Source organism: Staurois parvus, unplaced genomic scaffold (genome assembly GCF_062004578.1).
Source record: "Staurois parvus isolate SC_StPar_1 unplaced genomic scaffold, SC_StPar_1.0 ptg003059l, whole genome shotgun sequence".
Taxonomy (NCBI): Eukaryota; Metazoa; Chordata; class Amphibia; order Anura; family Ranidae; genus Staurois; species Staurois parvus.
The window spans coordinates 143117-162014 of record NW_028320855.1 but is presented as its reverse complement, the minus strand read 5'-3'; the positions used below and the strand labels follow the sequence as shown (position 1 = coordinate 162014).

The window sequence follows — 18898 nt, the reverse complement described above, 5'->3', positions numbered from 1 at the left end:
TAAATGGCAGAGAGGGTGGGCTAGTGGTACAACTTTTCTCAGTCGAAGCAACTTTGTGTGTGCCATAAGACAGCCGCTACAGAAAGAGGCGCTGCAGGGAAGGTTTTCCAGAATCAGCACAAGAGAAAAGTTGCACAACTAGTCTGTACCCTTCTGCCTCTCTCCCAGTCCTATGTGTCAGGTGGGCTAGCGATACAACTTTTCTCAGTAGCAGCAACTGCTGTTACCTTCACAGTGCCAGAAAACATCTGCTACAGAAGGGGGGCACTGCAGGGAAGAATTTACCCAGAAGCAGCAGTCTACAGGAGAAAAGTTGCACTGTTAGTCTGCCCTCTCTGCCAGTTCTATGAGCAATATAAATTGCAGAGAGGCAGAAGGGGGCAGGCTAATTCACAACTATTCTCAGCAGCAATGACTGCTGTTACCTTCACAGTGCCAGAAGACAGCTGCTCCAGAAGGGGGCACTGCAAGGTAGATTGTTTCTCCAGAATCAGCAGCCTGCAGGAGATGGGATACACACCTATACACAAAACTAATACATTTGATCTATATCCCAAAATATAAAAACTTCAGGTTTAACCCTTTCTCACACTATCAAAAAAAAAAGGGTTTTTCCCTTTTCAGATGCACCTTAAATCCCATCTAATGCCTGCTGTCTAAGTATTATGTTAGCGCAGTTTATCTGATTAACGTGACAAAACCGTTCTTTGTATCCTGCTAATATGATGTCATAGGACTCCCCTGTTGTATGTCATGTACAGAAGGGTTGTAAATAAAGTTTTTTTTTGCTGTAGTATTAACCAGAGATCACTCGTTCCCTTGAATTTGGGATATATTTAAAATATGACAGTAACCAAACCAATTACATTTTTTTTTTTTTAGACCTATTTACAACTACACAAATACAAGACAACGATGTACTTCTCTCCCAATTCATAAAAAAAAAAGTTTTAAATATGAACACACTGAAGGACCGTTTGCTTAAGTACAAGGAAGAAAAAAAAAATTAAATACATCCACATGTAAAATAGACATCGTGACCGATGACCGGTCCGGCCCCCCGATGTTTTCATTACCCTCTTTTATGCCCGATTAGTCGGACTCAACAGGCCAAATACGGGACTCCTAATCGCATCCGGCGAGAGATCGTGAATATTTTATATTACAGATAAATAAAACAGAATTATTATTATACCACTTAGGATTCAAGAACTATATATAAGAGAGGGCTCAGTCAGAAATGGATGGTGGTGTGCCCCTAAAACGCAGCTGAGATGACTGAGGTTTTTCTTTTACGTTTTTTTTTTCTTTTTTCTTTTGTTTCTACACCGTTTTTTGGTGCAGTTCTGTAAATCATGTTTTACTTAAAACATGTTTCATTTTTAAAACTGGTTAACGTCACAAGCACAACTAAAGGACACGGACAAAGGAGAAAATACTTTTTTGGCAGTTCAGCACACTTCTCAGAACCGTTTCGGTTCTCACGTTTTTGTCCCGTCAAAGTGTTTTCTGTACCAACCAATGGCTGACCTAGGGAGAGGTGTACCTATGTGTCAGGCCGGCTGGTCTCCCAACCCACTCGGGGTGCTATTTGTAGTTTAAATAAAACAAGTGTTACGAGGAACCAACCAACATCGCACCTCTTTTTCTGGCTAGCTCCACAAAATTGGTTTGCAAAAATTTTTAGCAACAGCTGACTTGATATTCAGATGTTCCTTGCAAACTGGCCCTTTGGTGAAAACTACCGAGCTGTGTGCAAACACTCGCCGCTACTACCAAACCGATAGTTTTGGCTTCTTGTTTAAAATATGGCTGCCTGCAGTTCCGCCATTTTGTTTTGGGTTCACCGAGAAGGGCAATATTTTTTTTCGGTTGGCTTGGTTTTTCGACAAGCAAAGCCTTTAGTTGATATCGGATTCGGCAAACTCTTCTTTGATGGAGTGTTTGCGCGCCTTGCAGTCGGGTAAATCGAAACCAAAGTCTGCCCAGTCATCGGCACCGCTCCGGTTGGGAATGGTGATGGTGTGACGCACGCGGAAATGTACGGCCTCCATGACGCGCTGGCGCTGAAGCTCTCCGGAGCTGCCGATGGAAATGGTGGAGGCGTTACTGCTGGAACGAATTAGCTGTTGGGCACCATAGTCGTGACCTTTGTTCAGCTCTTGGATTCCACGCCAGATCATGGCTTTGTAGTGTTCTGGGATCTTCAATGCTCCTAGATCCTGCCATGTAGAGGGAAGAATAACAGTCATCAACTGCAATATTATGTGAACACTTTACAGTCATTTAATTAACGAGAACCATTTCCTGTGGAATCACTTTTAGCTGATTTATAAAACTGTGATACTCATAATGCCCAATCATCTTTTAGCCTCCTCTACGCCCCTGCAGCAGCTTTTTATACATGAGACCCTTTATCTAATGTCTCTACTTTTTTCATTTTAGTGCACATTACTGCAATTGCAAATGAGTAAGGCATTCACGGTGAATGGTACCACGGTTCACTCACAGCAGCAGGCAGTACAGCGCACAACCAAGGCCATGGATAAGGGGGTACCACCAGTCCTACTGTATGGGGCCTAGGCAAGCAGGGGGGCCCAGACACCTGGGTGAATCGGATGAGGGCACAGGCAGGCAGGGGGGCCAGGAACCTGGGTGAATCGGATGAGGGCACAGGCAAACGGGGGCCGCTGGGTGAATCGGATGTGGGCACAGGGAAGCAGGGGGGCCACTGGGTGAATCGGATGTGGGCACAGGGAAGCAGGGGGGCCACTGGGTGAATCGGATGTGGGCGCAGGCAAGCAGGGGGGCCCCTGGGTGAATCGGATGTGGGCACAGGCAAGCAGGGGGGCCCAGGAACCTGGGTGAATCGGATGAGGGCATAGGCAAGCAGGGGGGCCCCTGGGTGAATCGGATGTGGGCACAGGCAAGCAGGGGGGCCAAGGAATCTGGGTGAATCAGATGAGGGCACAGGCAAGCAGGGGGGCCCCTGGGTGAATCGGATGTGGGCACAGGCAAGCAGGGGGCCCCTGGGTGAATTGGATGTGGGCACAGGCAAGCAGGGGGGCCCAGGAACCTGGGTGAATCGGATGAGGGCACAGGCAAGCAGGGGGGCCAAGGAATCTGGGTGAATCAGATGAGGGCACAGGCAAGCAGGGGGGACCCTGGGTGAATAGGATGTGGGCACAGGCAAGCAGGGGGGCCCCTGGGTGAATCGGATGTGGGCACAGTCAAGCAGGGGGCCCCTGGGTGAATTGGATGTGGGCACAGGCAAGCAGGGGGGCCCAGGAACCTGGGTGAATCGGATGAGGGCACAGGCAAGCAGGGGGGCCCCTGGGTGAATCAGATGTGGGCACAGGCAAGCAGGGGGGCCCAGGAACCTGGGTGAATCGGATGAGGGCACAGGCAAGCAGGGGGGCCAAGGAATCTGGGTGAATCAGATGAGGGCACAGGCAAGCAGGGGGGCCCCTGGGTGAATAGGATGTGGGCACAGGCAAGCAGGGGGGCCCCTGGGTGAATCGGATGAGGGCACAGGCAAGCAGGGGGGCTGCTGGGTGAATCGGATGTGGGCACAGGCAAGCAGGGGGGCCCCTGGGTGAATCAGATGTGGGCACAGGCAAGCAGGGGGGCCCCTGGGTGAATCGGATGAGGGCACAGGCAAGCAGGGGGGCCGCTGGGTGAATCGGATGTGGGCACAGGCAAGCAGGGGGGCCCCTGGGTGAATCGGATGTGGGCAGGGAGGGTGATCAGCACTGTGTTGGGGGGAGGGGGGGATTACTGGAATTGATCCCCTGTATGGCTTTCTCTGCAGCAGCTGGCTTCTTCTCCTCTCCCTCCTGTTGGCTTTCAGCTGCTGCAGAGAGAGCCATACAAGGGATCGGTTCCAGTAATTGAAACCCCCCGCCGTGCCGCTCACCCTACCTGTGAACCAAATGTTTCCCTCTACTGCCCAGGCCCCTCTTTGTACCCACCTTACACCCGCAGTGCTGCCGGATTTCCTCCTCTCCTTCCCACTACAAGCATACGATAGGATCCTTCAGGATGGAGAGTGGGGGAAGTGTCCAATAAATATGTCACATTTTCCAGCCCCTTCCTTTCCCAAATGAACACAGTGAGTGATCGGTACCGATCACTCACTGTGTTCGTTCATAACTACAGCATAGTGTTTATTTGAGGGGGCCCTGTCAGGTTGGCTGTATGGGGCCCCATGGTTTCTAACAGCAGCCCTGAGCACAACACATGCCATGAGTTCCATTAAAAAAAAAAAAAAAGGTTACGGTTCAGGTTTGCTGCCCTTAATGCACAATGATGTATTGCATCCACAAATGTTAATGCAACACACGGCATGAGTGGGCCCTGGACAGCATACTGAAGTGTTAGGTCCTCCATCTGGTTTTTATTGTCTCCTTGCTGGGGAGTGATCATTGTTTACTGAGACAGAAAGTGAAAGTCACCCGGAAATGAGGCGAAAGGGAAGTCCCCCCAACTGAGACTAATAAAAAATAAAAAACCGGGATGCCCTCAACTGTATATCTGATGAATTGTAACCAACTCTCCCTCTCCCTCTCCCTCTGTCTCTATGGGCCCGTTTATTGCACTGTGCAGTATATCGGGTAGTAGTAGGTGATCACATTCGATCAGACTTGTTCTGTACTGTTGAAGTCGTTTTTGTAGTTTCTCCAAGTCCTTTTTTTTCAATTCTGATGAGTGTCAGCAACATATCCCGGCATTCTAGCTACACAGGCAGCATAGACACCTTAATCCTGTCACCATGGAATGTGTCAAGACATCTGCCTGGTACGTTCAATAGTGATTGGATTAAGGGGTCTTGGATATTAAAGCTGAATTCCAGGTTTTTGTTTTTTTTTTTAAAAATTACATTGATCCAGCTTGGATATTTATTTATTATAAGTACTTATATAGCACTATGAATTTACGCAGCACTTTAAATATATATTGTACATTCACATCAGTCCCTAACCCTCAAGGGACGTACAATCTAAGGTCCCTAACCCTCAAGGGGCGTACGATCGAAGGTCCCTCACCCTCAAGGGGCGTACGATCTAAGGTCCCTCACCCTCAAGGGGCGTACAATCGAAGGTCCCTAACCCTCAAGGGGCGTACGATCGAAGGTCCCTCACCCTCAAGGGGCGTACGATCGAAGGTCCCTCACCCTCAAGGGGCGTACGATCGAAGGTCCCTCACCCTCAAGGGGCGTACGATCGAAGGTCCCTCACCCTCAAGGGGCGTACGATCTAAGGTCCCTAACCCTCAAGGGGCGTACGATCGAAGGTCCCTAACCCTCAAGGGGCGTACGATCGAAGGTCCCTAACCCTCAAGGGGCGTACGATCGAAGGTCCCTCACCCTCAAGGGGCGTACGATCTAAGGTCCCTAACCCTCAAGGGGCGTACGATCTAAGGTCCCTAACCCTCAAGGGGCGTACGATCTAAGGTCCCTAACCCTCAAGGGGCGTACGATCTAAGGTCCCTCACCCTCAAGGGGCGTACGATCTAAGGTCCCTAACCCTCAAGGGGCGTACGATCTAAGGTCCCTAACCCTCAAGGGGCGTACGATCTAAGGTCCCTCACCCTCAAGGGGCGTACGATCTAAGGTCCCTAACCCTCAAGGGGCGTACGATCGAAGGTCCCTAACCCTCAAGGGGCGTACGATCGAAGGTCCCTAACCCTCAAGGGGCGTACGATCGAAGGGCCCTAACCCTCAAGGGGCGTACAATCTAAGGTCCCCAACTCACATTCATACATACACATACTAGGGACAATTTAGACAGCCAATTCACCTACCAGCATGTCTTTGGAGTGTGGGAAGGAACCAGAGTACCTGAAGGAGAACATGCAAACTCCAGGCAGGTGGTACTGTGGTTGGGATTCGAACCAACGACCCGAGTACTGCCAGGTGGAAGTGCTAACCGTTTAGCCACTGTGCCGCCCAAAGTTGATATGCATAATTCACACTGGCTGATCCCTTTGGAAGTGGAGGATCCTTGCAGTAGCCACCCCTACTAAAGTGATCCTCACTGTCTTCAGGATCCCATGCCAGTTTGCTGGAGTTGCATAGTTATTAGATTGTAAGCTCTTATGAGCAGGGCCCTCCTAATCCTCTGGTTTGTTATTGTATTGTAATTGGACTGTCTCCCTTTATATTGTATAGCGCTGTGCAAACTGTTGGCGCTGTATAAATCCTGTATAATAATAATAGTAATCACAAGGGGTTCTTTTGCGCAGCATGGGCACCATTCAGAGAACACTTTGTATTTTCTCAATGGACACAAAGCATTCTGCAATTGGACGAGGTGGAGTGGTGACATCATATTGTCCACCTCCTCCAATCACAGAATGCCAAGGTATTCTGTACCATGCAAGGGACCTCTTATGAGTACTATTCAGCAGGGCGGTAGCACAGGATGCGAAAGGCATTATATACATTATATTGCCAAACGTATTGCGACGCTTGCCTTTCCACGCACATGGACTTTAATGGCCCTCCAGTCTTAGTCCGTAGGGTTCAATATTGAGTTGGCCCCGCCCTTTCCACGCACATGGCCTTTAATGGCCCCCCAGTCTTAGTCCGTAGGGTTCAATATTGAGTTGGCCCCGCCCTTTGCAGCTATAACAGCTTCAACTCTTCTGGGAAGGCCGTCCACAAGGTTTAGGAGGGTGTCTATGGGAAGGTTGGACCATTCTTCCAGAAGCACATTGGTCAGGTCAGGCACTGATGTCGGGGGAGGAGGCCTGGCTCGCAGTCTCCGCTCTAATTCATCCCAAAGGTGTTCTATGGGGTTGAGGTCAGGACTCTGTGCAGGACAGTCAAGTTCCTCCACCCCAAACTGGCTCCTCCATGTCTTTATGGACCTTGCTTTGTGCACTGGTGCGCAGTCATGTTGGAACAGGAAGGGGCCATCCCCAAACTCTTCCCACAAAGTTGGGAGCATGAAGTTGTCCAAAATGTCGCCTTAAGAGTTCCCTTCACTGTAATTAGGGGGCCAAGCCCAACCCCTGAAAAACAACCCCACACCATAATCCCCCCTCCACCAAACTTTACACTTGGCACAATGCAGTCAGGCAAGTACCGTTCTCCTGGCAACCGCCAAATCCAGACACATCTGTCAGATAGCCAGACAGAGAAGCGTGATTGGTCACTCCAGAGAACACGTCTGCACTTCTCTAGAGTCCAGTGGCGGCATGCTTTACACCACGGCATCCGACGCTTTGCATTGCACTTGGTGATGGAAGGCTTGGATGCAGCTGCTCGGCCATGGAAACCCATTCCATGAAGCTCTCTACGCACTGTTGTTGGGCTCATCTGAAGGCCACACCAAGTTTGGAGGTCTTTAGCTATTGACTCTGCAGACAGTTGATGACTTCTGCGCACTGTGCGCTTCAGCATGCGCTGACCCCGCCCTATCATGTGACGTGGCCTACCACTTGGTGGCTGAGTGGCTGTTGTTCCCAGTTGCTTCCACTTTGTTATAATCCCACTAACAGTTGAGCGTGGAATATTTAGTAGCCAGGAAATGTCACAGATGGACTTATTACACAGGTGGCCACCTATCACGGGACCACGCTTGGAGCCACTGAGCTCCTGAGAGCGACCCATTCTTTCATCAATGTTTGTAGAAACCGTGTGCATGCCTAGGGGCTTGATTGTATACACCTGTGTCCATGGAGGGGATTGGAGCACCTGAATCACATGATATGGAGGGGATTGGAACACCTGAATCACATGATTGGGAGGGCTGGCCCAATATTTTTGGAAATACAGTGTACGTATTGCAGAAAAGGACTTTTTTTTTTCCACTACATGATTACATTTTTGGATCACTAATTTAAGATTTATATTATTAGCCCAACAGGTATTATTATTATACAGGATTTATATAGCACCAACAGTTTGCAAATGAAGGCAGACATTAAAGACGCAATACAATCTGATACATGAGGAATCAGAGGGCCCGGCTCGTCGGAGCCTACAATATTCTGATACGCCGACACTCACTGGTCCAAGCTGGACCAATGTAACTATGCAAACAAATCCATACCTGGAATTCAGCTTTAACTGAATGTTATGTTCCTGATACTCATTAGAACTGAGGAAGTAGCTTGGAGAAGCTATAAATTCTCTTCAGAATTACAGCAGTCCAGTTAAGTGTGACCAACTACTACCAGAAATACCATGACGATGATCAAACGAGGAACTTCATGGATGGATCAGGCCTCTTGTACACTCTTCATACTTCCATAGTTTCTCTCTCCATGCACTTTTTTGCTCATGCATAACAAAACACTAGCATGCTGGGAGTAGACGCCATGACATGTTAGCTCATGAAGATACATGACATTCATTATCAGGACAGAAGACAATAAATGTGCTTTACGTTTACTGATCATTATTAGCAATTCAAGTTTAGGATCAAACAATGTAAAGGTGAGCAGATGACACGGCTATACTATAAATATAAAAAGGTTCCTATAACAGCCATCTGGGTGTGTCTGATTTCACTTAGGAGTAATCAAGGCCTATGGCAGTCCACAGCAACCAATCAAATTTCAGCACTCGTGTTTCTAAAATTTGGTTATAAGAAATCATTTTCCACTAGTTGATTAAGCCTTTCTTTATTATCAATAGTCTTCCTACATCAACATCTCCATGTGACATAATATTTGTCTCTCAGATCTTTAGAAAATCAAATCAACGTCCGGTAATGTTTCCATGTTTGTTTTATAGGCTTTGAATATGGAAGTCCAGTGAGACTGGTGGAGGAGTCACAAGACTGGGGCACCGTAACCACCTCCTGTCCGGCTCATGTATATAAATGGCCTGATGGTGGCAGTGCAGGGGCGGGTGGGCGTTTATAAACAGCCTCCCTGCCCCCTGCTTGTGCACTCCCTGGGATCCAGTGCCCGCTGTGTCCTCCAGACACAGTGGAACACCGATCGTCGGACGGGACCTCTGTGCGAGGTCCCGATCATGTGATCACTGATTGTCCAATCAGTGATCACATGCAGAGTAGTAAGCAAGATGTCACTTCTGACATCATTGCTTACTACGTGTGAAATCTCTGAATGATCACAGAGGTCACATGGTACAGGGCTATCCCAACAGCCTTGTACCATGTGACAAGCTGTGACCAATCACAGCTCACACAGTAGTTCTCAATGGCTGCAAGAATGCCAGAGAGAAGGAGAAATTATTGCTTTTACAGCCTTTATGGGTGTAAAAGCAATCAGTGTAAAAAAAAAAAATCTTCATCACCCCCCACAAGTAGTACAGTGTCACCATGGTGACACTACTGCTAGGGTGACAGTATGTAAAAAATAATTAAAAAAAATAATATAAAAAACAAATGTAAAAAAAGTTTAAAAATTATAATTTTTGATTATAAACTAATTTGGGTTATTTTTTTTTTACTAAAAAGATAACGGAATAAATTTTGGCCAAGATTTATGATGACAGATTATTTGCAAAAAAATAAAAATCCCAGTGGTGAATAAATACCACCAAAATAAAGCTTTATCTGTTTAAAAAAAATGCTAAAAAATTCATATGGGTACAGTGTTGCATGACCGCGCAATTGTCAAAGTGTGATAGTGCTGAAAGCTGAAAATTGGCCTGGACAGGAAGGGGGGGAAAGTGTCCGGACTGGAAGGGGGGGGGAAGTGTCCGGACTGGAAGGGGGTGAAAGTGTCCGGACTGGAAGGGGGTGAAAGTGTCCAGACTGGAAGGGGGTGAAAGCGTCCGGACTGGAAGGGGGTGAAAGCGTCCGGACTGGAAGGGGGGGAAAGCGTCCGGACTGGAAGGGGGGGAAAGCGTCCGGACTGGAAGGGGGGGAAAGTCTCCGGACTGGAAGGGGGGGAAAGCGCGCGGACTGGAAGGGGGGGAAAGCGTCCGGACTGGAAGGGGGGGAAAGCGTGCGGACTGGAAGAGGGGGGGAAGCGTCCGGACTGGAAGGGGGGGGGAAGCGTCCGGACTGGAAGGGGGGGGAAGCGTCCGGACTGGAAGGGGGGGGAAGCATCCGGACTGGAAGGGGGGGGGAAGCGTCCGGACTGGAAGGGGGGGGGAAGCGTCCGGACTGGAAGGGGGGGAAAGAGTCCGGACTGGAAGGGGGGGAAAGTGTCCGGACTGGAAGGGGGGGAAAGTGTCCGGACTGGAAGGGGGGGAAAGTGTCCGGACTGGAAGGGGGGGAAAGTGTCCGGACTAGAAGGGGGGGGGGGGAGTGTCGGGACTGTAAGTGGTTAAACTTCAGGTCCTGGCCTTCTAAACAGTCAGCTCTAATACTGCCCCATCATGCAAGTAGAACATTTTAGCCTCGGCCTTCTTCAGTATTGATTTTATATTTGGGTCTAAAACTGGGTTTTTCAGCTAGGGGTTCCTTGCGCAATGATCAATTTCTGCTATAAAGATATAGCACTGACACCATTGATCTTATAAGTAATCTGTAAGGGGGTAATTCTTCCCAATGATTACAAGTGTAAGGAGCATTCTAATGTACGATGGGCACCAATTCACAAAAAGAACATTGGGGAACAGGAGAAAGTACAGAGAAGGACAACTAAACTGATACGGGGCATGGAGGAGATCAGCTATTAGAGGAACTGAATTTATTCTCTACTGAGGAGAGAAGATTAAGGGGGGATATGATCTCCATGTATAATACATAAGGGGGGGATATGATCTCCATGTATAATACATAAGGGGGGATACGATCTCCATGTATAATACATAAGGGGGATGCGATCTCCATGTATAATACATAAGGGGGGATATGATCTCCATGTATAATACATAAGGGGGGATATGATCTCCATGTATAATACATAAGGGGGGGATATGATCTCCATGTATAATACATAAGGGGGGATATGATCTCCATGTATAATACATAAGGGGGATGCGATCTCCATGTATAATACATAAGGGGGGATATGATCTCCATGTATAATACATAAGGGGGGATATGATCTCCATGTATAATACATAAGGGGGGGATATGATCACCATGTATAATACATAAGGGGGGGATATGATCTCCATGTATAATACATAAGGGGGGATATGATCTCCATGTATAATACATAAGGGGGGGATATGATCTCCATGTATAATACATAAGGGGGATATGATCTCCATGTATAATACATAAGGGGGGATATGATCTCCATGTATAATACATAAGGGGGGATATGATCTCCATGTATAATACATAATTTAATCTCCAAACACGGAAAGGTTTCTTCACAGTGAGAGCTGTGAGAATGTGGAATAGACTCCCTCCAGAGTTGGTTGTGGCCAGCTCAGTGGATTGCTGTAGGAAAGTCCTGGATTCTTTCTTGGATACACAGAATATAACTGGATATAACATTTATAGGGAAAGTTGATCCAGGGAATATCCTCTCGGGGGATCAGGAAGGAATTTTTTCCCTTGCAGGAGCACATTGGATTGTGCTTTGCTGGGTTTTTTTCCTTCTTCTGGATCAACTGTGGGTATAGGATTATAACTTTTTTTTTTTTTAATGGTTGAACTGGATGGACTTTCGTCTTTTTTCAGCCAGAGTAACTATGTAACTATGCCATACTTACCTGCTCTGTGTAATGGTTTTACACAGAGCAGCCCTGATCTTCCTCCTCTCGGGTCCCCCAGTGGCGCTTCTGGCCAGACTAACTATGTAATGTATAATGAGTGGAAATGTAGACAGAAAAAAAATGAGAATGACGTGCAGGGGTGTCACATGGTGCAGTGGTCTCATATGGACTGCAGGCAGTGAGGTTGACTTACTAAAGGCAAACAGAATATGCATTTTTCAACTGCAGTTGTACTCATTGTCCCCAGAGCTTAGTAATTTGGTGAAGCGTCAGTTTGTAAATATCCAATCAGGTGCAAGGGTAAAAAAATGCATTTTTGCTTACAAGTGATTGGATGTTGGAAATCAGCCGTATTCACTAAGCTCTGGGGAAAATGAGTGCCAATACACTTGCAAAGTGCACAGTCTATTTGACTAGTAAATGTCAGTTCCCAATGCTGCATGAAGATTTATATCCCACGACAATACGTTCCCCAACATAGATACAGTGAAGGAAATGTGTATTTGCTCCCCTGCTGATGTTGAATGTTCGCCCCTCACAAAGAAATGATCAGTCTAAAAATGTAATGTTCGGTGTATTGTAACACTGAGAGACAGAATACAACAACAAATTCAGCAGAAATGCGTCTAACAAATGATGACTGATCTGCATGTTCATGAGAGAAATAAGTATTTGATCCCCTATCATTCAGCAGGATTTCTGGCTCTCAGGTGTCTTTCATACAGGTAAGAAGCTGATATTAGAAGCAGTCTCTTAAAGGGAGTGCTGCTAATCTCATTGTGTTACCTGTATAAAAGACACCTGTCCACAGGATCAATCAAACAATCAGATTCCAAACTCTCCACCATGGCAAAGACCAAAGAGCTGTCCAAGGATGTCAGGGACAAGATGGTAGACCTACACAAGGCTGGACTGGGCTACCAAACTATGGCCAAGCAGCTTGGTGAGAAGGTGACAACAGTTGGTGCAATCATTCACAAATGGAAGAAACACAAAACAAGTGTCAGTCTCCCTAGGTCTGGTGCACCATGCAAGATCTCACCTCGTGGAGTATCAATGATCATGAGAACAGTGAGGAATCATCCCAGAACTACACGTGAGGACCTTGTCAATGATCTCCAGGCAGCTGGGACCACAGTCACCAAGAAAACAATTGGTAACACACTACGCCGACAAGGACTGAAATCCTGCAGTGCCTGCAAGGTCCCTCTGCTCAAGAAAGCACATGTCCAGGCCCGTCTGAAGTCTGCCACTGAACATCTGAATGATGCAGAGGAGGACTGGTGGAAAGTGTTGTGGTCAGAGGAGACCAAAATCCAGCTCTTTGGCATCAACTCAACTCGCTGTGTTTGGAGGAGGAGGAATGCTGCCTATGACCCCAAGAACACCATCCCAACTGTGAAACATGGTGGTGGAAACATTCTGCTTTGGGGGTGTTTTTCTGCTAAGGGGACAGGACAACTGCACTGCATCAAAGGTACGATGGACGGGGCAATGTACCGTCAAATCTTGGGTGAGAACCTTCTTCCCTCAGCCAGGACATTGAAAATGGGTGGTGGATGGGTGTTCCAGCATGACAATGACCCAAAACACACGGCCAAGGCAACAAAGGAGCGGCTCAAGAAGAAACACATTAAGGTCCTGGAGTGGCCTAGCCAGTCTCCAGACCTTCATCCAATTGAAAATCTGTGGAGGGAGCTGAAAGTTCGAGTTGCCAAACATCAGCCACCAAACCTTAATGACTTGGAGAGGATCTGCCAAGAGGAGTGGGCCAAAATCCCTCCTGAGATGTGTGCAAACCTGGGGGCCAACTCCAGGAAACCTCTGACCTCTGTGATTGCCAACAAGGGATTTGCCACCAAGTACTAAGTCCTGTTTTGTGAAGGGGATCAAATCCTTATTTCCCTCATGAACATGCAGATCAGTCATCATTTGTTAGACGCATTTCTGCTGAATTTGTTGTTGTATTCTGTCTCTCAGTGTTACACCGAACATTCGATTTTTAGACCGATCATTTCTTTGTGAGGGGGAAACATTTAAAATCTTTGAACATTTATCTGTTAAACACCTCTATTCCCTATGAAGTGCGATCTTATTCCCGCCTGGAAAAACTCCTTTACTTTGATGCATCCACCATGGGGAGGAGGTAAAGACACGGTTAGCACTCATATGTAGGAGCTCCATTTGTGGGATCATCATTAGTAATGAAGTGTTATGTACCAAACATGGCACCCTTCGATGATATAACACACTTGTGGCAGTTGGTGCATCAATGCAATGAAATCCTTAGTGAGTTAAAAATTATATTTGGAAAAAATGAGCATATAATGCATTTTGAATGAAAATGCCACGTGTATCGCTTTTGTGAACTGACCACTAAAGTATATCGAAAGCTCAAAGTTTTTTTTTTTTTGGAAGTGTGGATATTGTACGTGACCGTTCATTCCCCTGTATTTCTTTTGCCCATTGAGAATATTTCTCTTTCCTGTCATGGAGAGTCCCTTCACTAGGAAGTAAGTGAATCTCTCCAAACTAAACAGAAAATCAGTTATCAGAACAGGTTCAGTTGTTGGAAGATTTCCTTTTCAGTTCCAAGTTCTGATCATTTTTTTTTTTTTTTTTAGAATTTATATCAGTTTACATCTCTGGCTGCCATGATCATCAGGACAAATAGAGAGAATCACCCTAGGTTCACATCTGTGCGTGTGGTGCCGTTGCGGATCCGCATGAAAATCCGTGCAGCCGCACCACCCGCACAGAGAATTGCGGACCCGCGGGCACGCCGACCGCACTGGAAACGCAACCATACTGGGAACCTCGGCTGCGATTTCCAAGGAAGTGCCGGGACTTCTTCCCTGCGTGTCACGGGCACGGGACTCCATTCAAATGAATGGGCTCTCGTGCCCACGAAAAACGTGTCCCGCACGGCCGCGTGAACCGGGGGTGAGCCTTTCTAGAAAGGCACAGATGGCTCTTCCACTTTTTATCCCCCAAGATGTTTGCTTTAGATACTTAAAGTATATATATTGATAAATTCTATGTAAATGATGGGAAATGTTACTGTGTGATACACCGTGCAGGAGGATTGGACACTGACAAAAAAAAAAAAAAAAAGGGTAGGCTGACCCAAGATAACCCCTCCTCTACCCAGCATGCCTCAGTTTATTGCTAGTGTCCTAGGAGGACAGACGTCTTGTCCTTAGCTTTTCTGAGAAGAGTCAGTTTTTTTTTTACTAGCATATTTTTTCATTTAAGATCCCTGCTTGGACTGGTCTCTACATGGCAGCTGTCCGGGGTGGTCATCCTCTACCTGACTTTGGAATGCTACATCTGGAGGTTGTGGGTCCCGCTTGTGGCAGAGCCAGAACTGCCTGACCCTTGAGCCTGTCTCTGAAGACCTTCTGTGAGTAGGCCGTTCAGGCTGAGTACTAGGAACTACCTTGTTATTGAGTGCCTTCAAACTACCCTCCATTTCACAGTGGAAGGGGTTAACGTGGAGAAGGAGTAGAACACCTCTTATGGTTTGATTGCTGTCTGTGCCTCTGTTCAGGAGATTCACCATCTCTCTTTGTCCTTTTTATCATTATTGTCAAAGGGAAAGAAAATCCCAAATTTTGGATTGTCACCAGAACTAGAATAGAGGGGAAATCTCCCAATGAGGTACAAGTTCTGGTGATAACCAGATATTCCCTCACTTCTTGTTTTCGCTATGGAACAGAAAGTGATTGGAAATCTCCCCCAGGGGGAAACAAATGACAATGAGGTTACAGTCCTCCTCATTTCTGTCCAAAATTGAAAAAAGATGGTTTGCCCTTATGTCTATTTTAAAAGTGAAATATGTGATGTAAAAAAAAATATCCATACTAGTTCCCCATCGTTAGTATCAGTGGGAGAAGAACCATGGGGAACTATTCCTCCCACTGATACCAATGATGGGGAACTATTCCTCCCACTGACACCAATGATGGGGAACTATTCCTCCCACTGATACCAATGATGGGGAACTATTCCTCCCACTGACACCAATGATGGGGAACTATTCCTCCCACTGATACCAATGATGGGGAACTATTCCTCCCACTGATACCAATGATGGGGCACTATTCCTCCCACTGACACCAATGATGGGGCACTATTCCTCTCACTGACACCAATGATGGGGCACTATTCCTCCCACTGATACCAATGACGGGGCACTATTCCTCCCACTGCCACCAATGATGGGGCACTATTCCTTCCACTGATACCAATGATGGGACACTATTCCTCCCATTGACACCAATGATGGGGCACTATTCCTCTCACTGACACCAATGATGGGGCACTATTCCTTCCACTGATACCAATGATGGGGCACTATTCCTCCCACTGATACCATTGATGGGGAACTATTCCTCCCACTGATACCAACGATAGGGAACTATTCCTCCCACTGATACCAACGATGGGGAACTATTCCTCCCACTGATACCAACGTTGGGGCACTATTCCTCCCATTGACACCAACGATGGGGCACTATTCCTCCCACTGACACCAACGATGGGGCACTTTTTCTCCCACTGATACCAACAATGGGACACTTTTCCTCCCACTGATACCAACGATGGGGAACTTTTCCTCCCACTGATACCAACAATGGGGCACTATTCCTCCCACTGATACGAATGATGGGGCACTATTCCTCCCACTGATACCAATGATGGGGCACTTTTTCTCCCACTGATACCAATGATGGGGCACTCTTTCTTTTACTGATACCAACGTTGGGGCACTTTTCCTCCCACTGATACCAACGATGGGCCACTATTCCTCCCACTGATATCAATGATGGGACACTATTCCTCCCACTGACACCAATGATGGGGCATTATTCCTCCCACTGATACCAACGGTGGGGCACTTTTCCTCCCACTGACACCAATGATGGGGCACTATTCCTCCCACTGATACCAACAATGGGGCACTTTTCCTCCCACTGATACCAATGATGGGGCACTATTCCTCCCACTGATACCAACAATGGGGCACTATTCCTCCCACTGATGGGGCACTATTGCTTCCCCTAATACCAAAGATGGGGCATTGTTTACTCCCACTGACGCCAGGACATTTTCTTCTACCACTGGTCACAGTCCGGAGACCCCTGCTATGGGGTAACAGAACTACTAGTTTACACAAAAACAATAAGGATGTCATTGCTTTCTCTTCAGCACAAAGTTACAAGGGAATGGCATTTCTGGCAAGATCAACAGATATATTCTGTACTTTCTGAAGATGTTCTTAACTTAAAAAAAAAAAACAATGCAGCCACATCTAAGGAGTGGTAAGCTGCTATATATTTCATTTTTAGGTTTAAATACACTTTAAAAGGAGCCTACAGTTGGGCTTTAAACCAATGTTCTAATTGGCTATTTCACATAATTGCTCAGTGCATTGCTTTGTAATTAGACTTAAATCTTGCTTTCTGATTGGTTGCTGTGGGGCACAGAATGGCCCACCTCTGCATGTTGCCCTACAATGGTCTGCAGCCTTAGCATTCAGTGGTCTCCAAGCATTTACCTCCATAGTTAGGTTCTGCAGGTGGTAAATATTCTGTAACCCTTGTGATGTGAAATATTCGATGCAGTTTGGACACCCCAGTCCTGTCAAAAAACTGCAGAAACAAAAAGCGTGGAAAACAAAGCAGGATTAACTCACACACCACATGCTCTCAGTTATCTTCGACTTAACAACAGGACATGAACTGGTTTGGGGGTGATGTCACCCGAGAGCTTTTACAGTCATTCTTTAACAGAGAATCGTCTCTAAATCTGCTCGCCGAGCCAACAAATTCTGCATCATCCTAGAGTGCAGATCATTGGGGAGCACTGGGACCCTCTTTGGGGGACAGTGGCTGAAGTTGATGATCTGGAATAGCTCTCGTGTCATACCACCCTCAGAGGTTAACTATGCATAAGATTGATATCACTGAGCAGAATGAGAATATCTCCTTTTCATAATATATTGGAAATAACTGCATTTTAAAGAAGGGGAATGCTACATACGGAGTTGGTCTCAGGCTAATAAGTGATGGAGCGGCTGAGCCCTGGAGACTCCAACTTGACAAGTAAAAAGTTGTTACCTCCCAGCACGTTACACCATCAGTGTTCTAGTACAGAAATGGTTCCCTTCCACCTGAGCAACACTGCATTGGGCTGCCCTGAGGATGGATATTTGCTCTTTTAAATTTGAGTAGATGTGTTGAACAGCCCTCCATCTTCTATATCTCGGGGACTCCAGCAGTAAGATTGCCACACCTGAATTTTGCATCTAACCCCCCCGCTACATCTTGGTCTTTATGGTGGAGATGACACAACCAGGATATGGCACAGATCTCACTGCTGCAATCTCCGAGATACAAGTCAGACCCCTTCATTCAGTGTGTATGTATTCTTTTTAAAGGGTAACTTTACTGTTCGAAAGGGAATAGTGCAGCTATACAGGAGTTAGACAAAAATATGGAAACACTACATGATCTGCAGGTGTGAAAGTGATGACATGTTTCGTGTTAAAGCGGAAGTGATGTAACATTCTTTTGCTTCTGCTGTGTGATGAGACACCTAGCTAACGGGTGGGAAGCCTCACTTTCCTCATTTACTGAGTGCGCTGCTAGTAACACGGAGTCATGTCGGAGCTTACCGAGCTTCAAAGAGGGAAAATTGTTGGTGCCGCTCAGCTGGCGCCTCTGTGACTGAAGTTCCCACATTATTTGCAGTGTTCCAAGCTATAGTATCAAAGGTTATGGCGGCATATACAGTTTTTGGGGCGCTACTTTTCCCATTGATACCAAAGATGGGGCACTACCTTTCCCATTGATACCAATGATGGGGCACTACTTTTCTCACTGATACCAACAATGGGGCACTACTTTTCCCATTGATACCAACGATGGGGCGCTACTTTTCCCATTGATACCAACGATGGGGCGCTACTTTTCCCATTGATACCAATAATGAGGCGGCGCTACTTTTCCCATTGATACCAACGATGGGGCACTACTTTTCCCATTGATAGCAACGATGGGGCTCTACATTTCCCATTGATACCAATGATGGGGCACTACTTTTTCCATTGATACCAACGATGGGTCCCTACTTTTCCCATTGATACCAACGGTGGGGCACTACTTTTCCCACTGATACCAACGATGGGGAACTACTCCTCCCACTGATACCAACGATGGGGCACTATTCCTCCCACTGATACCAATGATGGGGCACTATTCCTCCCACTGATACCAATGATGGGGCACTATTCCT

General features: G+C 46.8%; 1 protein-coding gene across 6 annotated transcripts in view; it reads right to left on the bottom strand.

Annotated features, from left to right (window-relative positions):
• Positions 1–814: 814 nt before the first annotated feature.
• The window catches only part of TP73 (tumor protein p73), a 122517-nt gene continuing 104433 nt past the window's right edge, over positions 815–18898 (bottom strand). For all 6 annotated transcript variants that reach the window (XM_089667147.1, XM_089667151.1, XM_089667148.1 and 3 more), the window contains exons 10-11: positions 17160–17253; positions 815–2222 (exon numbers count right to left, since the gene is read on the bottom strand). In XM_089667147.1, coding sequence (XP_089523273.1) covers positions 1902–2222; positions 17160–17253 — 415 coding nt within the window. In that variant the 3' untranslated portion in view covers positions 815–1901. The remainder of the gene's footprint in view (positions 2223–17159; positions 17254–18898) is intronic.